Below are 27,507 nucleotides of genomic sequence, written 5' to 3'. Positions count from 1 at the left end.
ATAACTTATTATTCCATGTATCGATTTAGTATGTGACAGTCTATACTAGTATTTAATTTTTGTTTCCGCTTTCGATTCCTTACAGGAAAATGTCAATTTCAAGATTGCGAAATAAAACAAGTCATGGCCGGGCTGATGGCAGAACAGTGACACTGCAACACAAGACAACGCATGTTTAGTATGTGTGATGTGAAATACAGGTATTTAAAATGCAGAGTTGGTAGCCGATAGACGATGATTAGAAGCCTCACGTGTCGTCAACAAAAAAACACACCTTCCACCGAGACCATGACATGATAATGACAGGGCCCACTAGGTGCTTATGTAAATTAATTCATTGTTTTTCAAGAGATATGTTTCCTTCCTTCGTAATTTGCCTGTTCAGAAACGTATTTAAACTTTGAGTGCAGTCCGAATCTGACGTTGACAAAATGGCGGGAAGCTCAGTACAGTGGCAGAAACTTTCGGAGGAAGGGGGTCCAGACCCCATCATACTAAAAAGGACAGATCCAAACATTCCACGCAATGGACGTACTTCGGACCCTGAGGCTGAAGAGACTAATTGTGGACTCTTTGGATGGCGACCAGCATGTTTACAAAGATTCGCCACTCCGAATACATTCTTTGGTCTTGTGTGTGCTTGTTTGATGTTAGAAGTAGCCGCGCACACTGGATATGTTGGAGGTGTGTTGAGTACTATCGAAAAGGATTTCCAGGTAAGACTCAGGACATCTCTTTCTTTATGTTGCCCAGTGTCTATGGGGTGCTCACAGAAGGGTCAAAGGTCATTAAGGGGTAACTACTGGTCTGACATCAAATACCTTCAAAATAACCTTTCTGTCACAGATAACACACCCCACTTGCACTCATTTTAGTCAGTGTCTATAGCTCGATGTTCAAATCACATATGATATACACGACTGTGTTCGTGAGCTTTCGTGGTCTGTGACCACAGCTAATGTCTACAATCCAGGAAAAAAGGTTGGCACACTTTTCTTGTCTTTTGGTATATCTCTTCCCCCGCTCCCCCAATTCAATGTTGGACCAAGCCATGTTGTCAACAGGTCCGTGAGACCCTCCAACATTGAAAGATGGGGAGTGGGGAAGGGTGAGATATAGGGGCGAGTCTGTGCTTCACATATATTGCATGCATGTTTCACTCGCCTCTCCAATTTTGATAAGGCACGCATTTCCATTGTTTAGGGCAAGTGTGCCAACTATTTTTTCCTGGATTGTAGTTGTTGTTGTTGTTGTTGCTGTTGTTAACTGTAAAGTATTATTGAAGCGTATTAGCAGGCAACTTGATCAGTAAAATGATAATAATATATTTGTGAACGTAAATAATATGTATATAGGCCTACATAAAAGCCGACGGGAAAGCCGATCCAGGAGCCGGGCAAACTATCATACCACCAAGTATACATGCACGCTAACATACAATGACATAGTCATACTGCAAAAGATAAATCAAAATATCATTATCATAAAGATCAGATACATCCATCATGTTGATGACATTGCCTACTGTTTTAATTGTCTGCGTGTGTGTTTTTTTTTCTCATCTCTCTCATACTCTTCTGAATTGAAAGAACATTATAATTTTGATCACGTGATTTGACTATCATGATAATTACCGGGGGGGGCACTCCCATATATTGACATACGTCATGTGCCCATGAAAAAGACCCCGTTATTTTTGGCAAATCTTACACCAGGACCCCGTTTTTTTTGTAGCCTACACTGAATGACCCCCTTTCTTGAACAATTAGTCCTCAAAATTGACATTTCGGCGCGCTTCGCGCTCATTTCGAGCAAAATAAATGAGTTTTGTCTATTTTGTACTGTAAAATTGGGTAAAAAGCTATTTTTAATTGTCAATGATGTGAAATTTTGGCCGCTCCCGTACAAAATCACCCCATTTTTGACATGCCAACACCGAATGTCCCCCTTTTTTCTGAAAATTTCTACACCGATAGACCCCTAGTTTCGTACGCTGGTGGGTACAGGTACGTCACTTTCATATTCGAGTGCCTCCCCCGGGGCTAATTAATATTGCTTCATTGCATTATATTTCTTATAATATTACATGTATTTTCATAAGTTCGTGTTCGCATTATATTTTCTAATATATATAGCCCATATAAAACACGCACACACTTGCCTTAGAGTTCACGCTTGATATAAACATAATGCATTAATATGAAATATTGCTTAATCCTATTTGCCTGTACTGTGTGCAACGCTTGAAGAATGGGCCATCCATGCAGCACTTTGAATTCAGTGATATAACTAATGCTCCCTATACAAAATTTTTTAAAGAATTGGGCCTATGTAAATAATATAGTATAATTAAAATTGTAATTGTTATTAACGATATATTTTTGTTATTATTGAAGGAATTTCACTAATAATAACAATAATATTTAAAAAAATCAAGGCTTGCGTTCCAAAATTTTGTCGTCCATTTCATTTCACCATTATAAGAATTTTAAAGTGAAGTGCCCTTTAATGTAAAAAAAAAGTAAATGTCGGCCTGACATGTAATTGCATCTGTTACTCTACATTTGAACTAATATTGGAGAAGGGAAATACACGTAAGCTTGTTAGCACGACAACTGAACTATACCAACCTCTTTTACAAAATCTGAACTGCTGAACATATTCTTTTTCTTCCATTTTATTGCAATTCTAAACATCAATTCAATTGAAACCCCGAGGAAGAAAAAGTAAGCCTTAACCTTAATTTTATGGGTTTTGTAGGGGTGTGTGGGGTGGGGGTGGGGATGGGGTGTCTTTTGTTCCACCTGTAAATCCCGTTATATAACTATACGGTGTGTTTTTTAAAAGCATTCAGTGGCCTCGTCAGGATTTTTTTGGGGGGTAGGCCTAAAATCAAGCAATTTTGCGCACAATTGTCGCAAAAAGTGAAAAATACACTCAGTCAGTTTTGGCATGGAATGAACCCATGTCGTTTATGCATCGACACGGAGTCATGGACAGAAATTAAAGCAAATCAGCACAAAACAACATGATTTTCATTCATGTGAGGCGATTGCTTTGAAATTTACACACAGTAAACATAGAAAACATGACAGGTCGAAAGTCGACTGATCTATAGATTATAATCAAACCATCATCATAGTAGTATTTTCGTAAAGTATAAATCTTGTTACATCTAAATACCTACGGAGGAGATGGGGGTAGCCTCAGTCCCAGACAGTGACAAATTGAACAGAAATAAAGCAGACTAATTTCCGGGACTAATTTGCATATTAAGGGGTCATGCGGTGGTTTTTTTTATAATAATAAGAATAATGAAAAGAAATCCGTGAACGTAATTTATATTGCTTTTTAAATTTATTTTCCCAACAACAAAAAGAACAACTTGTGGTTTCAAATTTTAGATTCAATTAAACAATCGTAATTTTTCCAATCGTTTTAAGAGATGAAATCAAAACTCGGCCGGCGGTTGACCTCCGGTTCCGTCCGGTTTCCATTGTTTAGACAACCTGGTCTCTCTAATATTCAGTCAATATCGCACTGAACCCACATTCGATATTCAGTCAATATCACACTGAACATATGGCATAAATATTGTCCTCTGTTGTTATTAATTGACTTCAGTACGTATTAATACAACGTTGTGAATAAACATTTAACACCATAGAATATAAAAACTAGTATTTTTATAAGTTACATTACATGTCAAGGTCGTATTTAATAAGATTTCTCAAGGTTTTAACATTCACCATTAGGTTACTCATTGCTTTCATGCCCTGCGGGGCCGCAGTATCAACAAAAACATCTAGGCTGCAGGGCTGGCAGGTCCGAGGCCGGCGACTCCAAATACGACGACTAAACACTCCAAGTGGGACCCCAATGTAAGGGCCCCGCAGGGCAAGAAAGCAAGAGTAACCATAAGCTTGACGGACTGTCTCTTCAGACTCTGCCCTCTATCGTGGGCTAATTTATAGTGTAAGCTTGTTGGATATCCATATTTCGCGGTTAGTGGTCTTTGTAGGCCTACTAGTTGGCACATTTAGCGGTAGTGGTTCTGAAGTTGAGCTATTGATTTATTAACGTTTAATAGCTGAACCCCATAGTTCAGCTATGGTACGGGAACCACTCTATGTATCAACAGGGGCGCTATTTTTACCGTATATTCAGTGCGATATTGACTGAATATCGAATGTGGGTTCAGTGTGATATTGACTGAATATTAGAGGGTTGGTTTAGAACAACAGAAACTGGACGGAACCAGCGGTCAACCACCGGTCGAGTTTCGATTTCATCCCTAACTAAGTAATTTCCTTCCTAATAGTAATATTATATCGACATTTCTGTCTTTTTTTCTTTTGATTTTCAGCTCAAAAGTTCCGAGGTTGCCTTCATAACCGTAATAAACCACATTGGTGCCTTCACAGCTGTTGTAACTAGTTACATTGGCAACAAAACCCACCGGCCACGTTGCATAGCCCTAGGTGTGGGCATCATAGGCATGGGCCAATTCATCTGTGCCCTTCCTCATTTCTTCACCGATTCCAATATGCCCACCACTACAACAGATACCAACTCATCAACACTTGTATGCGGAGCAACGCTGAGTGTGGTCAATCTGCAGAATTCGACAGAATGTGTGCTTGAAAATAAGAAAGGTTCAATCTTATCGAAAGCGTTGCTGCTGATTATAGGGGAATTAATAACAGGGATCGGATCAGGACCTGTCATCCCATTACTAATCACCTATATCGATGATTGTGTCGGAAAAGTCAAAGTATCGGTCTACGTAGGTAAGTGAAGAGTTTGTAATGGGCTATTCCAGAAATTAACTGCAACACCAAAGAAGACGTGCAATTGTTTACTTTAAAGACTTAGGATTCCGAGACCAGATGGTTCCAATATAGAAGGGCCCCGCAGGGCAAGAAAGCAAGAGTAACATTTATTTTGCAGAATTTTGATTTGAAACTTGGTCAAAGTGTTTGTTCTAATCTAGCAACCCTCTAATTTGCATATATTTGTATAATTAATTAGCATTTAATTATGCAAATTTATTTGCAAATATGGAAAAATCACATTGGAAACACTTTGACTAAGTTTCAAGGCAAAATGCTGCAAAGTATATCAACTATATTGATTATTGTTAAAACAGTATGATTATTGTTAAAACAGTATGATACAAAGAAACTATATGGATGTATTATGATGAACCATGAGTCTGATTTGCTTCAAACAAAATGCATTTTGATCAGTGTACTTTGTCCTACTTTTTCAAAAATCTGTTTAAAACATTTTTAGAGAATTTTCTAATTTCCAACGAGAGACTTAAATAATTGTAATTGTAACACACCTAAAATTATTGTCAAAATAATTCTTTTCTATTTAACTAATTAAAAGTATAAAACAACAATTCATACATAAAACAAACAAATTCTCTGAATATTTGTTAAATTATGAAGATTTTAAGCAACATTTGATATTTTTTTCTCAGAAGACTGAATTAAAATTGTGGCAAATACCTTTTTTGACATTAATTTTGCTCAAAATGTAACTCTGAAACCCCCCTATTTTATTATGTAGAGAGCCTGTTTAAGACTGAAAGCCTGGAATCACCCTGATCGTCTTACGGCGTCTCAGGTGTCTCTAGTAACCTAAAAAGTTTTCTTGGATAGGTTACGATAATTCTGTAACATGACTGGGGAACATAACCTAACCTATAAACGAACCCATCGGTGGGCCTAAATAGGTAATTCTAAAATGCGATTTTGATTAATTTTGTTACAAAAAATGACATAATAACGTAAGGACATAAAAGTCAATTCATTCATTTATTAAGTAATAAAAACAATGTTTACCCAAACTATGTAAATCCAACACATTTAAATTAAAAGGTACCCTCTATGCCTGCACACCCTCTTTAAAAAGGGATTTTGATTTATTTCATATTATTTTGTTATTATCACATCTGAAAATACATTATACATCTTATAAAAATATTTAGAAATTCTATGAACGAATTTGACTGCACGTTTGAGCCATTAAAACATAATTATAATAAGATGCTCACATCTGATGAAGTCCTCCGACGAGACGGACGAAATATTAGTAAGTAAAAACTTACTGGTTTTGCCAAGCATAATATTGACAATTATAATAATATATCATAAACATTTATCGTGCATTGTAATATTACATGGTAAATTCAAATTCTTTCATATTCAGTCCATTTGTTGTGTTCAATATCATTGACGTCACGAAAGCATCTGCTACGATAAAAATATTTTGAGAGAACATACATTTTGACCTATATTTGTGATCAAGATGATTTGACATCATTGGTTTGATTTCTGTTTAAACATTCATTTCGCTTTGTGTTTGTTTGAGTAATTTATAACATTAATTGCAAAATAAAATAAACATTAAAAACAGGAATAATTCGATGAAAGCAACTTTTAAACCGACATTTGCATTAAACTCTTTTTATACCCATATCAATTATTTGTAATTGGCTTAAAAAATTCATATAATAGCTGACATGTATCACCTGCGCTCAAGCCACTGTTACAGGTAACCCAGGTGATGCCATCGAGTAAAATGGCGGGTCGATTCCATCAATTTTGAGATCTAGCAATTTTTTTTTGTAATTACATTTTTCAGCAACATGAAAAAATAATCATATCTCAAGAGACCTCCAGCCAGTATTGATTGGAGTTACCGCATAAAAAGCATTAAAATAATGTCGAAATGAAGATTGTTTGTGCGCGCCAAATGACTTGTGCCTCATTGCGCTAATGCATTATGTTGAATTCATAACAAGCTAGTGAATATTAACAACCAATAAAATGGAAAACATTATGATGATATCAATAATTGAAGGCTTCAATTATTATTTGAAGGTAGTGGGACGAATTAACTCACTCCAAACGGGTGTCGACTCGTCAAGTTTCAGTTTTAATTCAAAAACTTTAAAAAAAATCTTAACTTGAATTGTCATGACCATAAATTTGGAATCAGCATGAAAAATGCATGAAAATGTGTACAAACAAGCCTGGTATTGGTTCAGTGGTTCTTTTTGGGACACCCTGTAAAAATACACATGCGCACTTCCTTAAAATTAAAGTGCACAGGTATATGCCCGCTCAAAATGTTATTTCCATCAATCCGGTGTTTTGTGTTGACATGAGAAACATAATGATGAAAGGAAAGAATACAAATGCTAGACTAATTGGTTAAATTGGTTGCCAGGACTCCTATTGTCGGAACCGGCTCATGATAAATGAGATGAATGATAATGCTGAAGGGAGCTTAGATGTAAAAGAAAAGAAAAACAAAGGAAATAAATTTCAGTCACGTGGAACAAAAAAATATTGGATACACAGCGTTGAAGGCAACGCTTTAGGCCTGTGGCCATATCGTGTTATTTTCAAGTGCGGATGAGTTAACCCCCTGAACACTACCTGCCGATCTAACATTGCCTCTGATTGGTCAATTATGTGATATCTTCACTTTAATCACTAATCAGAATGGAGCTTTGCAAATAATTCATCCCAATTTTTTGTATGGTGAAATTATTCTAACAATGTTGCTGATTGGTCCAATTGATAATGAAAACCTCTTTTTGACCAATAGGCAGGTAGTTCTCATAGGGTTAACTTTGAACATTTCTAGACTCAGGGAAATGGAATAAAGAAACAACAAAACATTTTGATTAAGAATAAGAGATAAAGATATAATTACAAATCATGGTGCAATAATTATGAGCCATTTTGGACAAATTAAATCTCCGACAATATTTCACAATGGATTCTCAACACACAAAACACCTGTGCGTACGCGTACGTGGAGTGCTGTTGTTTTAATTAACCATGAAGAAACAATGTCTATTTTGAGATTTGGCGATCGATTGGTTTCTGTTTTTGCTGTTGCTGATGCTGCTCTATGTTGTTGCTGCTGTTGTTGCTGCTGTTGTTTGCCTTATCATATTATAAATGCATGGAAATCAGTGTTGCCTGAATTTCTTGATCAACTGATCATCTTAGTTAAACAGTACCAATAATAAATTTCAAAATAAAACAGTGTCCATCACGTAGGAATTCTAATATGAGCAATTCAAGATGTATTTTTAAACTCGATTTCCAAACAATAACTATACACTTACGACTAATTTTCCCAATAGCAGCATTATTTAGCAGCGGTATTTTAAATCCAATCCATTATTAAACAAAAATGTTATAAATATAATGTATTTTCTAAATTAATATAGGCCTACTAAATTTAGAAGAAAATATTATCAGTACACATATGGTACAGCTTACAGTAATTCCTCGATATTTAGTCAACATATTTCTGAAATCGGAATACAGTTTTTACGCTAAGGAAGGCTTTCCATTTTCTGGCATCACATGCAGGATGAATATCTTTATTTGCAAACGACAATGATGTTGTTTGAAGATTGGTGATGAAGATGTCAATGTTGTTGACGATAATGATGTTGATGATAATGGGGATGTTTATGATGATGATGATGATGATGATGATGATGATAGTGGTGGTAGTCTAGAGTGTTGTTGTTGTTGGTGGTGATGGTGCAGGTGGTGGTAGTGAAGTTGTTGTTGTGGTGGTGATAGTGGTGGTAGTGATGGTGGTGGTAGTGATGGTGGTATGATGGTGGTGGTGGTATAGTGATGGTGGTAGTGGTGGTGGTAGTGGTAGCGGTGGTAGTGATATGATGATAAGTGTATTTTAGACAAGATATTTCGTATAGACCAGTGGAGCCATAAATATTGCATATACATGCTATAAAATTCAAAGCATCCACATGAGCTCGCATGATGCATTTTATGACTAGTATTCGATCCATATAGTTTATTCCCGGGTTTATTTTATCATGCCATTCCTATAGCAATCCACTTATTTTAGCTGTATATTTTTGTTTAATAATGAAAGGTCTTCATTATAATACCATAAATTAAAAATAAATAGCTCTGACAAGTAATAAATGGCAGTAATAGTAGGTATATCACCTCAAAAATAAGGGCAGCAGAAACACGTTATTTAATGTTTCTACATGAATGACCTTTATTAAAGCATCAAAAATCAAAAAACCGAATTGAAATCGGTCAATGCATTGTGACGTAGTTTCAATTTTAAGATGCTCATAAATGGAATGCAAATCTGCCACAAATTGCTATAATGACAAAATTGGCACATTTCGAGATTTTGAAGGTTTATTTGGACACTTGCTTGAAAAAGCAACGTTAATCTAAGTATCACAGGTTAATTGCATATCTTTTTCAACTTCGTCAAAGAAAACAAAATTAAAAATCTATCATTGAATAATTATAATAAATTAACCAAATATGCTATTTTAGCAATTCCGGCCAATCTGCAGACAAATAAAAGTTGAAAAAAATGACTAAGTTCAGCTAATTAATATGCAAAATTGATGCCAAAAGAAAACCGTACGTGATATCAGAGTGCGGTTTTTTCAACAAACATATGTATACAAAGTTCTTTCAATTGATAACAAAAAAATACACAAAAAGTAATCAATTATGCAAATTAGCTTATTACAGCTAATTATGTATTCATGATATTATTATGTAAATTAGGCATGAGTAATTTTTTTTTTTTTTATTTAATGAAAGTCTTTTCATTCATCATGAATTTGTCAAGTATGAACCTGTTATGATGTTGAGTAAAGAATCTGCAGTTAATTATTTTAATATAATACAAAAAAATACAAACTTTGACATTTTGACGGTGTCTGGAATTGAATTTTAATTTTTTCTGTAAATATGGTATGTGTCACCATTGCTCAAAGCCAAATCCGAAAAGTAAAAATAAAAATTCATTTGCAATGAGACTTTAAATTAACATTTTGTTATCTGGATTAACATGGGAAGAGAAACGGTAAAAGGAATAGCCCCTCTACCATATTACAGCGTATACAAAAATGGTGCGGCCTTGGACACACACAATGGCTTAGAGCTATTGTGGTTTGGAATATTACTCCCTTTAAACTCACTTAAAAAATGTTTTGTTTCAAATCGTTTTCCTCAAGTGTGCCATTCGTTGTCGACGGAAATAATTTACATGCTTAGAAAGATTAGTATTTCAGCTAAATGGTGGTAGATCTTGATTTTTCAAAAGGCCTATATTTATTGATTTATGAGGGATCTTCAGGTAGTAGCTCTTAAACGAAGCAATATTTATTTTTTTTTTAAACCGATGGTAGTCACAGAAAGGTTTCACACACCATATATCAAAAATTCAAACAATTGTGATAAATAGCACATATGAGGAAATTAATTTTTCGGCATGGATGTTTGCCAAAATTGAACAACTTTCATGCGCGCGCTTTTCAATTTACTGTTATGCTTGCATGCACAGTGTGGCAGAAGTATTGTGCAGCCACTGTGACATGCCTAGTAATAGCAATATACTTTTCTCTGTCGTCAGTTTCATTCGAATAGTGTGCCCATCTCCCATAATGGTAGGCCTTAAAAATTTTCCATTCTGTTGGTTCAATCCTCGGGTACATGTAGTAGGCCTATAAAGTGTTAATAATTACTGATTATATGCAAGAGCAAATTAAAGATAAATTAAATCATGCACGGTGCATATTATAATTGAAAACGGACACTCAGCGATAGCCCTACACAGTAAATATTTTGATTCGTTAACAAAACTGAAACTGAAATGAAACTATACAATGAAAACAATAAACAAAATATTAATTTCAAGCAGGAAATTAATTATTGAAAGTGAAAATATACAAAATAGTCCCTGATCCAGAAACAATTGCAAGTACAAATCAAATAAATATTCACTTCCATATTGTTTGAAGTTTACTCAAAAATCCGCTTATCTGAGTAAAATTATATTCTAAATTTGACCAGCTATTATGTATATTTTATGAAAATCACAGCAATAATCGCGGCATAAATGCAACCATATACTACATTAACGACGGGTGACGTGTGTGACGACCAGACGACAATCCAATTTTTTTTAAATTAAAAAATGTCAGAATTGTACAATTTCATGACCTTACTCTGGGATCAGCATGAGATGCAGTTATGCACTAAATTGAGTACAAACAAGTCCGTTGGTCAAGTGGTTCTTTAGATAGCTCTTAATATTTTCAGAAAATATCTCAAAACTTGGACTTTTATGTTGACCGCATGCAAAGCATTATAGCAACTTGGTGTTTTTAATTGCTTGGATTTCATACACGAATCTATTGATTTCATTCATATACTTGTGATACTGACTGGTACTCGTAAGTTTCCCCAAGGGCAACATTGAGTATATTCATTGAACTTGAACAATATTGATGCCGCAATAAGAGTATAACGTAACCGCTGATAGCGCCTCGTATACTAGAATGAGTTAAATGCCATCTTTGGATATTGACTCTATTATTATGCGTGTGTATATTTAAATCAAATCTAAACACACCCCTTCGTACCCCCACACCGGCCACCCCACGTACACACCCCACATCCAAGCACCCCTCCCCTTCCACACCCACACACGTAAACAATGAAAAAGATATACCTGCTTTTTGACATTCCACTAATAATAGCATGCTAAAGTAGATTTTCCATGCCCTGGGCATCCATGCAAAAATAACGTTCTGAATAACAAGTATACTTCTGGTTTCTCCGAAGTGGCAATTATTCACATGTTTGGTTTGAAAGAGTGTTTTAGATAAATAGGCCCTATATCTAGGGAAAAGCAATTTTAGGGCATTGACTTTTTTTATATAACAATTTGGGTATATTTTACACCTTTTTTATTTGGTTTTGTTTCAATGCTTTTATATATAATAACACCTCGTGAAAATTAACTACATTTAATTTAAAACTTCAGAAGAAATCACATCATTTTATACTGATATGCCTATATAGGCTATATTATATATGCCAACAATGATAATGTTTGTGTTGTTCTGTCCTTATTACAGGCGTTTTATTTGCGTGTGCTGCTACTGGACCTGTATTTGGCTACTTATTAAGTGCTCTCACACTCTCCTACCATGTCAACTTCGATCGCAATATCAACGCTGTTGATATTACACCGTCTGATCCAGGATGGGTAAGAGATTGCTAAAAAATGCTAAATATCGCTGTAAAATTACTTTGCACCCAATTGCCCAATTTTGAGAATAACAAAAAAATCATCAAAAAACCACTGAAATAAGGGGGTTTTCAACAAAAGCAGTTTTTGGCGGGATGCTTATCCTACCCAAGCATCCCACCAAAAACTGCTTTTGTTGCAAACCCCCATATCAGTACTTTTTTTGATGATTTTTTGATGTGTTCTCAAAATTGGGCAAGTGGGTGTAAGGGGTTTTGCAACAAAGCATAATTATATTAAGATAATTGTCTTATAATATTTAAAGTTTGCATCTGACAAATCAAGTCCCTACTTATTTGGAATGTTAAAATGTTAACGCAATTAACTAAAAGAAATAAGACCATGGGGTTTGAAACGAACGTGTGGGGGGAATTGGTAGGTCAGGGATGATACCACACTTGTGTACAAATGGATGAAATCGGAATTAATGATAGCTAATATAATTCAAACTTTAAATTTTTGCGGCAATTGCAAATCGCTTTGGCGATTGCTTTGTAATTTTCAAATAGCATTTACAGTGTTCATTATTTCCCGCCAAGTTCGGTCTTGTGCACAATTTGTATGGCAAAACACACTTCCCTCACGCTATAAAAGTATCAAACCATGTTAAGTGTAGATGTGAAATTTGAATTGCATACCAATGTGTAGGCATCATCTGCTTTCAGGCACAACGTAAGTCAAATTTATTCAAAATCGTATTAAACTGACGTACACTTTGAACCAGATGACACCAGCCATGGGTTTGCCGCACGTTTCATTTAACATGATCACGCCATTTATTCATTCGCAGTTGGAGGCTTTTAAATGGAGTGACGTATTTAGATCGGATTATAATGTCAAAATAAATCAATAAAAGAAATTAACAACTGCAAAAACAAATGAATCTCATGAAATTATAGTCTGTGAAAAGGTGGTTATAATTGTTGTATATGCGTTTGAGACTCAGAGAGACCATATTTAGTGAACAGAATATCATCAGCTGCGAGGACTATACTCGTCACAAAAAAACTCCCTCCGCCATCAGGTGACATGAGCACCATAAAAGTGAACTGTACCTACATGAAGGCATATTCTTCAAAAGGTGCTCCTACACAAAAGGAGGAATTTCCAAAGAAAACGAAAGCGAACGGTTACAGCCCGCTAGTCCGAAGGCCCGGGCCGAAGGCCCGCCAGTCCGAAGGTTCGCTAGTCCGAAGGTTCGCTAGTCCGAAGGTCCGCTAGTCCGAAGGTTCTCTATTCCGAATTCTAAATAAGGTCCGCTAGTCCGAATTTTTAACAAGGTTCGCTAGTCCGAATTTTAAATAAGGCTCGCTAGTCCGAATTATATATAAGGTTCGCTAGTCCGAATTTAAAATCATGTCCGCTAATTCGAATTTGATTTAGGGTTCGCTAGTCCGAATTATACAGGTCCGCTAAAGAAAGAAAGAAAGAAAGAAAAAATGAAGAAAGAAAGAAAGAAAGAAAGAAAGAAAGAAAGAAAGAAAGAAAGAAAGAAAGAAAGAAAGAAAGAAAGAAAGAAAGAAAGAAAGAAAGAAAAAAGAAAGAAAGAAAGAAAAAATTAAAGGAAGAAGGATATAAAAATAAATAAAATAAATAGAAAAGTTTGTATTTTAGACATTTATAATAGGCCTAGCTCTCGTTGTTGTTTTGAATTATTTCCATTACCATTGAGGCGATGGTGTATATTTGATTGCAATTTCATTCATTCTGCAAAACCTACATCAGTAATTTTTTTTTTTTTAAATATTCAAATACTTTAGAAAAACAGCATCTATACCATGTATACTTTTTGTGTCTTTAGAACATTAATATACAGTTTTCATCGATTTGGAAATTTATTGGGTTACTTGCATTGTTTCCTTTCTGAAAATGTATACTTTTATGTACTTGCCATCATTACTTTTAAAGAAACAATGCAAAACATGAACAATGTTGTGAACCTGTGTGCACCTACTCAGGTAACACGCTATATTTGATCAAACACCTCCAATACATTTTGAGACCGGTGTATGGTGGCGCTGATCAGGTTCTTTAAAGAAAATTCGGACTAGCGGACCTTATTTAGAATTCGGACTAGCGGGTCTTATTTATCATTCGGACTAGCGAACCTTATATAAAATTCGGACTAGCGGACCTTATTTTAAATTCGGACTAGAGCACCTTTTTTTGATTCGGATTAGCGAACCTGATTAACAATTCGGACTAGCGAACCTTTTAATAAATTCGGACTAGCGAACCTTCGGACTAGCGAACCTTCGGACTAGCGAACCTTCGGACTAGCGAACCTTCGGACTAGCGAACCTTTTTTTCGGACTAGCGAACCTTTTGCAAATTCGGACTAGCGACCGTCACGTCCTCCATTGAAATACGTGTTCGGACTAGCGAACCTTCGGACTAGCGAACCTTCGGACTAGCGGTCCTTCGGACTACACTGAAAAAAATAAAGGTGTCATTTTACACCACTAGAGGTGTCGCATATGGGTCCCCACATGAGCATGCTATGGTGTCATTTTGACAACTATGTGGTGTAATCTTGACACCTTAAGAGTGTCATTATGACAATTATGTGGTGTAATCTTGACACCTTAATGGTGTCATGATTGACACCTTTAGGGGGTCAATTTAAATTGACACCATTGGGGTCTCGTCTCAGGACCCATTTTGAAAGGTGTCAAAATGACGCCTTCCAAGGGTTGGGAGACCAACTAAAGGTGTCATTTTAAATTGACACCATTGTGGTCTCGTCTCAGGACCCATTTTGAAAGGTGTCAAAATGACGCCTTCCAAGGGTTGAGAGACCAAGTAAAAGTGTCACGTTGGTTGATATGTGAAATCACACATTGCCAGATATCCTGTAGGGTTGTAGATACCACACTCAACTGTATGATGCTGAAAAAAATCAGACAAGAACAGAGTGATTAGACAATAACAGACTGCATGCTACTGTTGCTACATGGACCGTCGTGACTCGAGAGTCGTATGCCTACATTAACATTACATGTAGAATAAGCTTACTGGGCATACGTGCAATTGATGGGGACTAAAAGTATAATATAACGCCGTAGTTTACACGTTTTCATGAATTTATACGAATACTGTATAATCTATAATATCCATGTTTGTCATTGTACTTTTTTTATTATACCAAAACATGAAATTAATGATAATACTCACATTTTTGACGGAACTCTCGATTTCACACGACCACTTCGCTGCGCAGACGATCAGTGCTATAAAATCAAAATACGCATGCGCACAGCACGGCAAGCTCAAATTAACACTCCAGAGGTGTCAAGCTTGTTGACACTGCAGAAGAGTATGTTGTAGAAGCACACTCCCTTGGGGTGTAGTGACATACTCCCTTGGAGTGTAAGTGACATGTTCTACTACTGGAGTAAATAGGAGTGTCAAATGACACCCTTGAATACACTGCTGGCGTGTCAATTAACAACACACTGGTGTCAATGCATTTTGGTACTATTATCAAAACACTTTAAAGGTGTCAAATAACACCTCCAATGTTATGTGGTACTGAATTTCATTATTTCATGGTGTCATTTTCAGTAGCTAAGTGTGTCAAGAAAAAATATACACGTGAAAAGTGTCATTTTACACCCCTATATTTTTTCAGTGTAGCGGGTACTCGCCAAGCGAAAGCGGGCAGCTAAAAATTGATAAAACACGGAATTATCACTTTTCTTACTAGTTACATCAAATTAACCGAATAGGATTTAAGGCAAGTCGTAGCTGTGCCTGAGCTAGCGGCGTTTGTGAGGAAAATTAAAGCCCATCAGGAAAGCCTGGTTTAATACGGTGAGATCACAAATCTCATTGGAATGGGCCCCTATGTGCATGATTTTTTCGGGGGGAGGGAGATAACGAAAACTTTTATCTTGGCCTATTATTTAACTCTACAATACATATAAATGTAACCAGTGACTTTCTTTACTCATATCCTATAAGATCAATTTATTAAATGCAGAAATATATAAACTGTATTATTGAAGCAATAGGCCCTTCTCGAAAAATATGGTCTGAAGGCTCCGATTAGCCTTAACAACGTTTCACCTGACAAGCAGAATAATGTGATTTTAATTTAAAAGTAAAATAGACGTATACATTATTTTATATATGCCTATTTTCAGGCCATTTAGTTAATTATCAAATTGATCGGATACTATATCGATGAGTATCTAAAACAAATAGGTGCTATATTTAAAGTTGTATAAATTGATAATGTTCATTAAAAGATTTTTAATTTGAAAACTATTATTGTTACTCCATTAGGTTGGCGCATGGTGGCTAGGGTTCTTCATTCTTGGTCCTCTTATGATGCTGATGGCGCCAGTATTGTGTCTTTTCCCACGAGAAATGATCCACCATCGAAGTCCAGATGCGTGTGCAGAAGTTCCTTCATATGCAGACGGCACCAGTAACGAATCACCATCGAAAATAGGAAACGTCACTAGACTAGACCAACGAATTTGTCAAGCTATTTTAGGTAGGCTATACACTATCGTAAACGAAGACATGTGGTTTTTATGTGTATGAGGCATATAATATAATAATGATTACCTTACTTGTTCACATTTTACACCACATTATACCTCAATACCGTACTTAATCCTTAAACTACCGAAATCCATACGTTTCCTCGGATATTTCTACAATAGCATAAAGTCTGAAAATCTCTCATCACCACAAGCACAACTATAAAGGGCCTATAATTAGGACGGTTTTTTTAGCGGGTTCACCTTCGGACAAGTTTGGAACTGTTGCTTTTTGTCAGGAGTAGCTCTGACTTCTACAGGACAACGTACCTAAGAATGAGACATGTAGGCCGCCCCTTGCCTACTGATAGCTCTGAAAAGAGCCGTTCACTGATTTACTTTTCTCTGTTTGATATGGAGAGGTCTTCAGTGAACGGCTCTTTTCAGGGCCACCAAAAGTTTTATAGCAGATAGGTGAGGTCTGCTTGTTCTCTGTTGACAAGGGGCATGCAGTCTTCAGTGAACGGCTCTTTTCAGAGCCACCTGTATACAACGGGCGGCCTACATGTTTCATTCAAAGCTTGACAGTTCTAAACTTGTCCGACGGCGAACCCACTAAAAACTTACTAATTGTTATGAACTCCCGTCGTAGAAGCCTCCCACAATCACAACTATAACCGTCCACCAACATCACTGACCATCACAACACCACCATCTCTACCAACGTCACCACTGCCATGCTCCAACATGCTCTACAACCAACAACAACGTACCAATAACAACACCATAACAGAAACCAACACCACTACAATCACCACCATCACCATCAAAATTAACATCATAATGATATATTGTTAAATCCATACTACAAGAGATTCCGGAAAGCGGAATTCCCATAATTTTACATTGCAAATGGAATGATAAAAATGATTATTCTACATTTAAATCATGGTGCGAAAGTGTGTGTGTTGAAGAAGGGAAAGCATACTGAAATGTAAGCATTGTTATGAGTGTGGTAGAGGAGGGTTAGGGTAATCAATGTGACTTATCATTACATTACATTATATTACATTATGTGCTATCTTCAGTAGATAGCACATTCATCTGATGGCTTTAATGTAACGTGATAATGTGACTTATCATTTAATAGCATCCGACTGTATTGTCGCTACTTTTTCACCCCTGACTTCACAGCAATATTAAATTGAAAGCCCTAATTCTAGATTAGAGTGTAGTCCAGAAACAAGAAAACTATACCGTATAATTTCACTCTTTTTCCTTTCGCCAATCTTATTAAATTCATTATAAGTAATTGCTTCATTATTGTACAACTTATCTTGCAGGTTACTTGAATGCTTTAAAGAGAATAGGCACCAATCTACCGTTCATCAGTATTACATTGTCAACCACCGGATTAGTTATAGCCGGTTTAGGCCAGTTTTATTTTGGCGCCAAATATCTCGAGACACAATTTGCCCTGACCACGTGGACAGCATCTCTTATATTAGGTAAAACACAGTTTTATTGAAATAATATTGTGTGTATTAAAAAAGAGCACTGTAAGTAGAAAGGGAATGAAGTATTCCATTGTATGGTTTTACATTTTTTCTGTTTTACAAACTGTTCATTTCCAAAGATTGCATGATTTTATTGGAATAATCGGAAAATGGATTCCTGTATAAAATTGTTGCGAATAAAGTTCATGATAATAAATAAATATGAATAATTGTTAAATTAGGTATCGTAAGTAGGCCTATATACATAATCCTTGCAGTTAGCGTAAGATCCGGGTAAGACCATCAGCTATCATTTATGGTCTTGAGCTCAACACTACACCTGTTTAGACCTTATTTTGTTGAGTAATAGTCTTGTATTAAATCAACATGATTTTTGTAAGTGCCACTTACGATTCAACATTCAATTTAGCTTCTGAATGAACTTTAAATTGTCAAATTTTAACAATTGTCCAAATTAATCAACTTCGCCAAAATGTCACTTACAATGGATACTATAATTATTTTCCTGTCCCCATGGTAACAAACATCCATTATCATAATTAATAATTTATCGGAAATGAGATTGCAAGTATATATTCTTTAGGTCCTACACAGGCTGCACAGCATAGGCTTACACCGGATAAAAATAATGTTGATTTTCTAGACATGGTAATTCACAATAAAGTGTTGTACAGTTTTATACTGTCACAAGCACCTGTTGGCAGAATAGCTGCACCACATTAATTGTAACATTAGTAACATATGGAATTTAGTAGGCCTACTTGTTCCTTTATATTGAATTCAAATTCTCATTTCAGTCAACAGAGGCTTGAAGACTTAATTTTAAAAGTGCAATAATTGCTTCTTTATTCAGAAACAGGCTGTATTGCATTCCCTTTATAACTGACAGCCTTTCACCATGTTTACTATATTAATGTAGGACCTAATTTTAGAATATATTTATGTGAATGCAGGTTTCAATGTACATTCCATAAAAAATTAATTCTTCTTAAGAGCAGTTGCTGCTTTGGTCTTTCCTGTTTCAAGTTAGTCATGCATGATTGATAAATATATTTATTTACAATGTACATTTTCCTCCAGCGTATGTAATATTCATTAGATTTTAATAGATGTAGAGTCATGTAGGCATGTAGACTGAATCAATCGTCATCTACACTGCGCATTTATTTGTGTTATGCTTGAAGTTGTAGTGACATAGAAAGTTGACGACTGAGGGCGGCAGTCTAAGGTAACCGACTCTTTGCAACTGTCTAACCAACGTTTTCAATAACCAACACTCTGATTATTCTAGATTTGTAACAATTTTTGGCATACATTATTATTATTTAAAGAAAAATATCAGATATTTTATCATAGCTTTAACACACCACACACGCCACCAAATGATAACCAATTGAATACTTGAATACAAAACCCACCAAAGTCCACGATTTCCGAATTCGATACCCTAATGGACGCGTCCTAACCTTCATTCTGATTTTGATGTTAGAGTCTGCCTTATCGGATTCCTTGAATCTAAGTGTGTTATTGTTGTTTGGCAAATCACTTAATTGTTTTTCTATACATTTTTTTTACAGCTGCAATGTGCTTACCGGGCACCCTTTTTGGAATTTTACTCGGCGGCTTTCTCGTCAAAAAATGGAAACTTACAACTCCGCCACAGAAGAGTGCAATGATGAGCGGTACAATGGGGCTGGTCTCATGTCTGCTTCTACCAATACTCTTTTCTCTTGGATGCACAAACAGTAACTTTGCTGGTTTAACCAAGTCTTATCCAGTAGAAACACTTACAGGTGTTCCTATACATAGAAAACCTTTATTTAGACACCGCGGTGAATATAATTTAGTTAATGAGTGCAATAGTAGATGTCAATGCTCAGAGAGAATTTTTAATCCAGTTTGTGGCAATGACGGCATCACATTTGTTAGTCCGTGTTTTGCAGGGTGCGATACCGCTATTAATGATACGGTGAGTAGGCCTATGTTGCTTTTGCTTATTTTTGGTATATTTGTAAATGATTCTGATTATTCAGTTTGTATAGAGTTTTCTTATCATTGGACCTGCACCGTTGATGGCTTTTCGGCTAGGCTAACTCCAATCAGGGCGGAATTAACGAAGCCAGACTACACAATCATCCTCGCTTTCAATTTTCAGTTCATACAATCGACCTCGCTTTCAGCTTTCCGGTTCGCTAATTCCGGCCTGATTAAAGTTAGCCGAGCCAAAGCGCCACCAACGGCTGTAAACTCGATAATGTTAACTTTAGCTTATATATGCTGCCTACTCCTATATGCTATGGACATTGACACACCAAAACCTCAATTTGATTCGTTTCATTACTAATTCCACCTCGAATTTGTCCAGGTATTTTCAAATTGTAGCTGCATTCCAACGTCCCATGAAGACAATGGAGATATTATATATGGCAGTACAACTTTAGGGCAGTGTCTGGAGATGTGCGTTACTGTTATACCATATGCACTGATATATGCAATAGCCGGATTCTGCATGGCATTATCACAAAATCCTAACTATATGGTAACACTCAGGTACGTAGAAATATTACATGTATACTAGTATTTAAAATATTGCCGCCCAAAACACCAGCCCATGCAATTCCAACCCACCCCTACATATACGGCCAATTATTAACACTAGGCGGTTACCCGTATTTCGCGGTTTTCGGCTGTCATGGTTATATACTCTGAAGGGAAGTCCCGTGTCCTTATTGAGTAGACACTGATTATGAAGCAAATTGCTCACATCAAGCTTGCAAAGTCTAGAATTAGTAGGCTCCCAGCAAACACGAAATGTTTACAGAATACGTTTAAATGTCGGGTTTACGTTTACAAAAAGGATATAACATGTATAAAGGGGTATGAAATGTCTTCCGTACGGGGTGTAAAGACTTCAACTGGAATAGCCCATTATATGCCTGTTGAAAGTAATATGTGGGCTGACAATATCTAGAATAGTTGCTTCCTGAATTGGTTGAACATGTTGAAAGGGTGATGGGAGGGGGGGGGGTAACAATTGAATTATTCAGCACTTATACAAATATTTTCCAAAGCAATATTTTTCATGCATAAATACAAAATGTATGACAATCTAATCTTGTATCATTGTAGGAGTGTGGAGCCACAAGATAGGGCAATTGGACTGGGAATGAATGCTGTGGTCATGAGATTACTGGGTAAGTATACACTCTGTATGTACACACTTAGAAATGTCCAAAAAGAACCTTTTGGTTTTGAAGGATCTATGGGGAACCTCAACCTCCCCATTGGGCTATTCCAGAAAATAAGTGCACACCCCCTATAGAGGAGTAAATTTTCAATTAAAAGAAATGTCTGGATTTCCAAGTCTGCTTTCTGAAAACAACTGGAATTCCAGTTGCCAATGTCGCTTGAAAAAGCTTGGAAATTCAATAAAATGAAGGAAAAATCACGGAAATGTCTAAAATGAGCTCTCAAATTCAGGATTTCTGACTTTGGACCGTTTTTCTGCTGGATTTTTTCGCCTTTGGACACTTAAAAAGTCTGGATTTCCAACAATCACGACTGGACAAATAGTCTGGATATCCGAACTCCTCTATAGGGGGTGTGCATCTATTTTCTGGAATAGCCCATTAAACCATTGAGGTTCTTAAAAATTTAGATCCCTTTGGAGAACCACAAAAATTCTACATGATTCACAGTTCTAAAAGGGTTCACACTTGAACTCAAAAAATTCCTGAAAAATTAAAGAATCCTTTAGAGAAACTTTAAAGTTTCTGCAGCCGAGTTCATCACAATATCCTTTAATGGTTCCTATAAAGAACCATCGTTCCACTGAGAGGATAAATAAATAAAGAACTCTTTTGGAACTTTTTCCTATAAGAGTCAACGGTCAACAGCATCATCATCGTCATCACCATCTTCTTCCTAGTATCCTTATCCTCCCCTCTTCCCCCTCCTGCCCTTTTCCTCCTCTTCCCCCCTTCCTCCTCCTCCTTCTCCTCTTCCTCCTCCCCTCCTCCTCCTCTTCCTCCTCCTCTTTCCTCTTCATTATTAATATTTACGCACTTACACAATACCATGCCTTACATGCACTTATACGCAATACCATGCCTTACATACAGAGATTTGTTATTACTAAACAAAGCCATGATTCCTTTTCAAACAATTCATGTTTTATGGAAACATCAAGTATTGTGGAAATCAGGAAGTGCGTTTGCTCCTGACCCGATTTGCCGCGTTCTTACTCCATTGAAGTAGTATTGAAGCTTATTGGCACGTACAAAATTATGTCAAGTACTGGAAATAGGTCGTTTTCATTCAACATAGTTCCATCATGTAGTGTACCATATCTTGCTTGATTGGCATCATTTCTTTGATTCAATATTTTTCAATGGCAACTTTATTATTATATAAGTAGAAGTATAACCATGCAGCAGTATAATAGTTAACACAATATTCTTTTTCCTGTGGTTTTAAAGTTTTGATTATAGTTTAAAAGTGAAAGAAATAATTATGATAGTGTACTTTCAGTTTTACATTCGTCATTAACTTGTCCATTTTTGGATTCACAATCATTATAGTTCATTATAATCAATTATATTACATTTTCAGGTAATCTGTTGGGGCCGATGTATTTTGGTGCTGCAATTGACGCCGCCTGCCTCCTCCATGAGACCAACGACTGCGGTAAATCAGGAGCCTGCTTCTTGTATAATCTCAGAAAATACCGCTACATCTTTGTGGGGCTGCTGTTTGTATTTGTATTTGTACATACATGTTTTGTGTGGCTTGCATATTATTCATTGAAGAAACAGCAAGGTTTGCGTCTTAGGCAGCACGTACCCTTAGAAGAGCAGGTAGGTAGCGATGGATGATATAGCAAAATCCAACTTGAAACTTGATATTTAGGTGATGTTGGTTTATAATTGGTTTACCAGGAAACGTTCATATGTCTACATAATTGTATTATTCTTAAAGCCGTTTCTGACGATGATCCGCATTTTACTATTACAAAGGTTTAATCTTAGGGACGGGATCAAAACTCGACCGCTGGGTGACCGGCGATTGAACCGCGTTCCATTGTTTTGAACAATAGAAACCCGCTGCAACCGGACGGAACCGCTGGTTAAGTTTTGAAGCCGTACGTCCCTTACAAGAGTGGGGACAAGAGTTCATTTTCACTTGTTTGATTTATAAGAAAAACATACCAATTATTTTACAGAGTTCTGCACTGAAGTCCTTAGAATTGGCTTCAATTGATTCCCGGCAAATTTCTATCGATCAGTATCAACAAAATGCATCAAGGCCACAGGGCCGGCAGGCCCGAGGCCGGTGACTCCATAGTTGAGTTCTTTACTAATGGAGTTCTAATATAGAAGGGCCCCGCAGGGCAAGAAAGCAAGAGTAACCTTAATGTAACATTGACCATGCAATAGTTACCTTAATATAACCAGTAGAGAGGGCATAGAAGGTGCCTTTGGCACCGCTTGCGAGCGGCTTTGCCAGCAGCTTTTATAGTGCTTAAAGCATAACTATTATAAGGCAGTGGCCTGGCAATCCATGACATAGTCTTTTCAAAACCCAACGTGCATTATAGGGACATTTGTCATGCAATTGTTTTAAATCTCATACCAACAGAGGGTGTATCAAATCTAAACACAATTGAACTCAATAATTGCACAAAGTTATACTGGATGTTTAAAATCGAAATCGATCATATCGATTGAGTTTGATACAAAGAACTATTTGAGGATTTGAACATGTCATTGTACATTTTCACAAATTGCACATAATTGTAATATATCCATGTTTTGTGACATGCAGTGGGCTGGTTCAAATGCTTGATTTACAAAAAATTAACTCACTGAAAATAAGAACATTGCCGTTGTTTTTGTAATCAGTTGTAAATCCTATATTATGAAGAAATGGTGCGATTAAAAGTTAACAATCTAACGAGATTAATTAGCGAGATACAATCATGTCTGCAACATAGACTCTGTATGGCTAAGAAAGTTATATGACACATATCCTCTCATTTGTAATACCTACTCTCTTAATGTAAAAAAGTGAAACACCTTGAAAGAGTGGTTTCCAGTTTTTTCGGGTGTGATTTGCACTCTTCTCACTCTTCTGGAGAGGAGTTTTTCCGTTAGTTTTTCACTCTTTAACATTAAGAGAGTAACCACAATTGAAAAGCATGTAATTGGTTAAGTATACTTAATTTACGAGAAAGTGCCGTCCTAATGTAGTAAGTTTGAATACAGAGAACAAAAAGATTGATGAAGCCTTACGTGCGCTTGTAACTACAAAGTAGGATTTATGATCATTGAGAAACAAAAACAATATCAAAAATTTGAACCTGCCCATTGTCTTTAAATTGATGCTATGATCAGTCATAGTCTAATGTCAATATCTATTCGTCAAAATTTATACAGAACGACACAGATACGCATGATGTGACGGCAAACAGTACTACGGCGTTTGAAATTCTTATATGGTAAAAAATCCCATATAGTTAAAAATATGTAATCCAAATCCTTATTAACTTCATCCATCAAAAACTGTTTCTTATCTTTAAAAATATATTTTGTTTTGGAGTTTTGCTGTCTTGCTCGGTGTGGATTTCTTTACAAATAAACACTCTTAGACAAAAATGTTCCAAGTAGATATTAAAAAAGTTCTTAAGCTGTCCTGTATGTAGAACCTTAAACATGTTAAATAGTTCGACAAAGAACTAAAAAGGTTCTGCAAAAGCTAGAGAGAACCATTTTAGACATGCAATGGTTCTGTAAAGACCATAAAGAACCATTTTTGGAGTTCTTGCAATTTCCTAGCTGTAAAACCACTAGAACCTTTTTTCTAAGAGTGCAATTTCTTCTACCTTAAAATTATAATTTAACAATGTTGGAACTAACAGCGGAAAATAAAAAAGATCAATAATAAATTTGTAACTTTTAACATTGTGCAGTTTCTGTTTTTTGTTTCTTTGTTTTGTTTTGTTTTTCAAACATTTTCATTGGGGTCACGTGAGCTTTCCTTTAAGAACTAAAATAATAATGAAATTATCCATCTTTGTATTGTACTCTATTGTCATTATGTCCCGTTTTTACCAAGAAGAACCAACTTTAGTCTTGGACTGTAGACGGTGTAATGGACCCGGGTTAATGGAAAGCCATGCACTTATGAGATACCGTAAAAACTCGATAGTTAGCATTATGCTAATGAAATTGTACCAAAGTCCGGCGCTTTATACCAACTGGGGAGCTAATGGGGTTGAGACACACATTTGCAGGTTTATTTGTTCGGATCGTATAAAACTACATGAATTATGTGTATCGATGATTTACTCAAAACCCTTTACACCTTTTTTGGATGGGGTTCTTCATGTTTGGGTGTTTTAAAAAGCGCTCGATCGTATCGAGTAACTATCGAGTTTTTACGGTATCTTAGACTTACTTATAAAATTATAGAGCACGAACTATATTTATTGGCAAACCATAATCACTATTAAAATAATGTTTCCCTTTAACTTATATCTTGGAAATCAGTTGATAAAAAGAAATTATGATCATGCCTGGTCGGACAAGCACCACTACTGAGTCCAGGACTAAAGATATAGCACTGGAAAATACCGGACATATTATGGTGTTAGGCTAATGAAATGAAATGATTAGTTTCCCGTCACATTTTTTCGGTGAAATATGAGATCATGATTTCATTATTCATTATTTTGGAAAATTTCATTATTGTCAAAAGTTTCATTTATATGGCTATTACCTATATTGTTGATAAAAGACCAGCTCAAAACAGGTATTACATGTAATGCTTAGATCATCATTACATCTTGCAACAGATTGAGAAAAGATTTGAATTTGTTTTTATAAAAATGAAAAGAAATTTGCAATTTTTGTAATCACTAGAAACATGATGAGGTAATTCTTAAATTTTCATTATTTACCATATCCTCTACCCCTACAACTAAGAAAAACCTGTTGATTATGATCAGCAGGGGATGTCACACATTTTGAGAGTTTCAATTTTGATTATTTCCATCTCAATTTTCAGATAATTGACTTTTATATGAAAATAATGAAAGTTTTGGTCAAATTGAAAAAGTTATGAGGGCGGGTGACGGGAAACTAATAATTTCATTTCATTAGCCTTATCGTTTGTATACCAATTTGAAAGTGAAACTTGCAATCATTTCGGTTTTTTCCTTTTGATTTCTTTCTTTCCAGACCAGCGACATTAGTGGCTCGTCGTCGGGGAATCAAGACCAAGATTTAAAAGCTGACGAAGAAATAGATCTCAGTATCGCCGTATGAATTCATAAATGGCCGATCACGATGGAAGCTACAACTCTCAGTTTGAAAAGGATATTTTGAACATCATTGTTCGGTATTAGCAGCTCCAAGAATTCATCAATGAACAGACCAAACCGGCGATAAAACCGAGGCTTTTTCACAGCGTAGTTCACCGTTCACGTGTATTTCACGTGTAGTTCACGTGTAGTTCACATGCAGTTCACGCGCAGTTCACGTGTATTCCTTTTGGAAGTGTCCACCATTTGGTCATCATACACTATGAGCTAAAATGATCTCATCTCTGCAGTGGCAAAGTTCAATCATCTAATAGCTCAGCAGTTGACCTCAAGTTGTGGAGTATAGGCCTAGTTTCAAGTTGTACGCAACATTCAAAGCCTCATTTTTTTGCATGCAGAATACCGAACTGTGTACTGACAGATGAGCATGTTTATTACGATAGCTTCGTGTGCTTCCTCGGAATTTCTTTTCAATCCGGCACATGAAACGAGGCAAAGCTCTAAGATAATCTCGAAATACACCGTGGCAGTTTCCGACTTCTTCATTTCAAAAATTTCGTCGTGGGAATCGGGCAATGGGAAAGCGTACGGGCCTACTTTAATTGGCCGTCACTGATCTCTTCATGAGACATGTCTTCCAGCACGTCTTTCTCTAGCTGAATTTATACTCCATCGCTGAGCGACCAATGAGGTAGCGCGATTTTCGCAACGCAACTAAAAGTGCTCTACTTTATTTGCATCGCTCGTCACTCAGCGATGGAGTATAAATTCAGCTTTGGTCGTGTATTTCTTGGAAACATGACCTTTTGTCTTAAATTTGAAGATAGGACTTTGAGGAGGATGTCAATACACATCATGATTCGATTTCTCTCATTGTCAATTATTGAAGACATGTTTAATCGCTATTATGCCTATATATAGGCCTACATGATATAAGACATGATTTGTCAGTGTACAACTCGGGGTAGGCCTACAACTACAAGTTTTTAGCTGTTTTTTATCAAGTGGATTTTAGCCTATATATAAGCCTCGCTGGTCT

General features: G+C 36.2%; 1 protein-coding gene across 2 annotated transcripts; it reads left to right on the top strand.

Moving 5' to 3' along the window:
• The first annotated feature begins 204 nt into the window (after positions 1–204).
• LOC140151274 (solute carrier organic anion transporter family member 1A4-like) lies at positions 205–26,909 on the top strand. 2 transcript variants are annotated; one of them, XM_072173555.1, is made up of 11 exons: positions 205–716; positions 4,367–4,790; positions 11,969–12,099; positions 16,429–16,642; positions 17,975–18,139; positions 19,726–20,117; positions 20,514–20,698; positions 21,278–21,342; positions 22,760–23,004; positions 24,583–24,644; positions 26,386–26,497. In XM_072173555.1, coding segments are annotated over exons 1-11 (2,169 nt in total). In that variant the 5' UTR covers positions 205–431; the 3' UTR covers positions 26,387–26,497. The 2 variants fall into 2 exon arrangements, with proteins under 2 accessions (XP_072029656.1, XP_072029655.1); XM_072173554.1 differs by lacking the exon at positions 24,583–24,644 and having other exon boundaries at positions 26,386–26,909.
• The last annotated feature ends 598 nt before the right edge of the window (positions 26,910–27,507 follow it).

The sequence above is a fragment of the Amphiura filiformis genome, chromosome 4 (assembly GCF_039555335.1).
Source record: "Amphiura filiformis chromosome 4, Afil_fr2py, whole genome shotgun sequence".
Taxonomy (NCBI): Eukaryota; Metazoa; Echinodermata; class Ophiuroidea; order Amphilepidida; family Amphiuridae; genus Amphiura; species Amphiura filiformis.
Note: the sequence above shows the minus strand (reverse complement) of the source record. Positions and strands in the feature narration are given on the sequence as shown.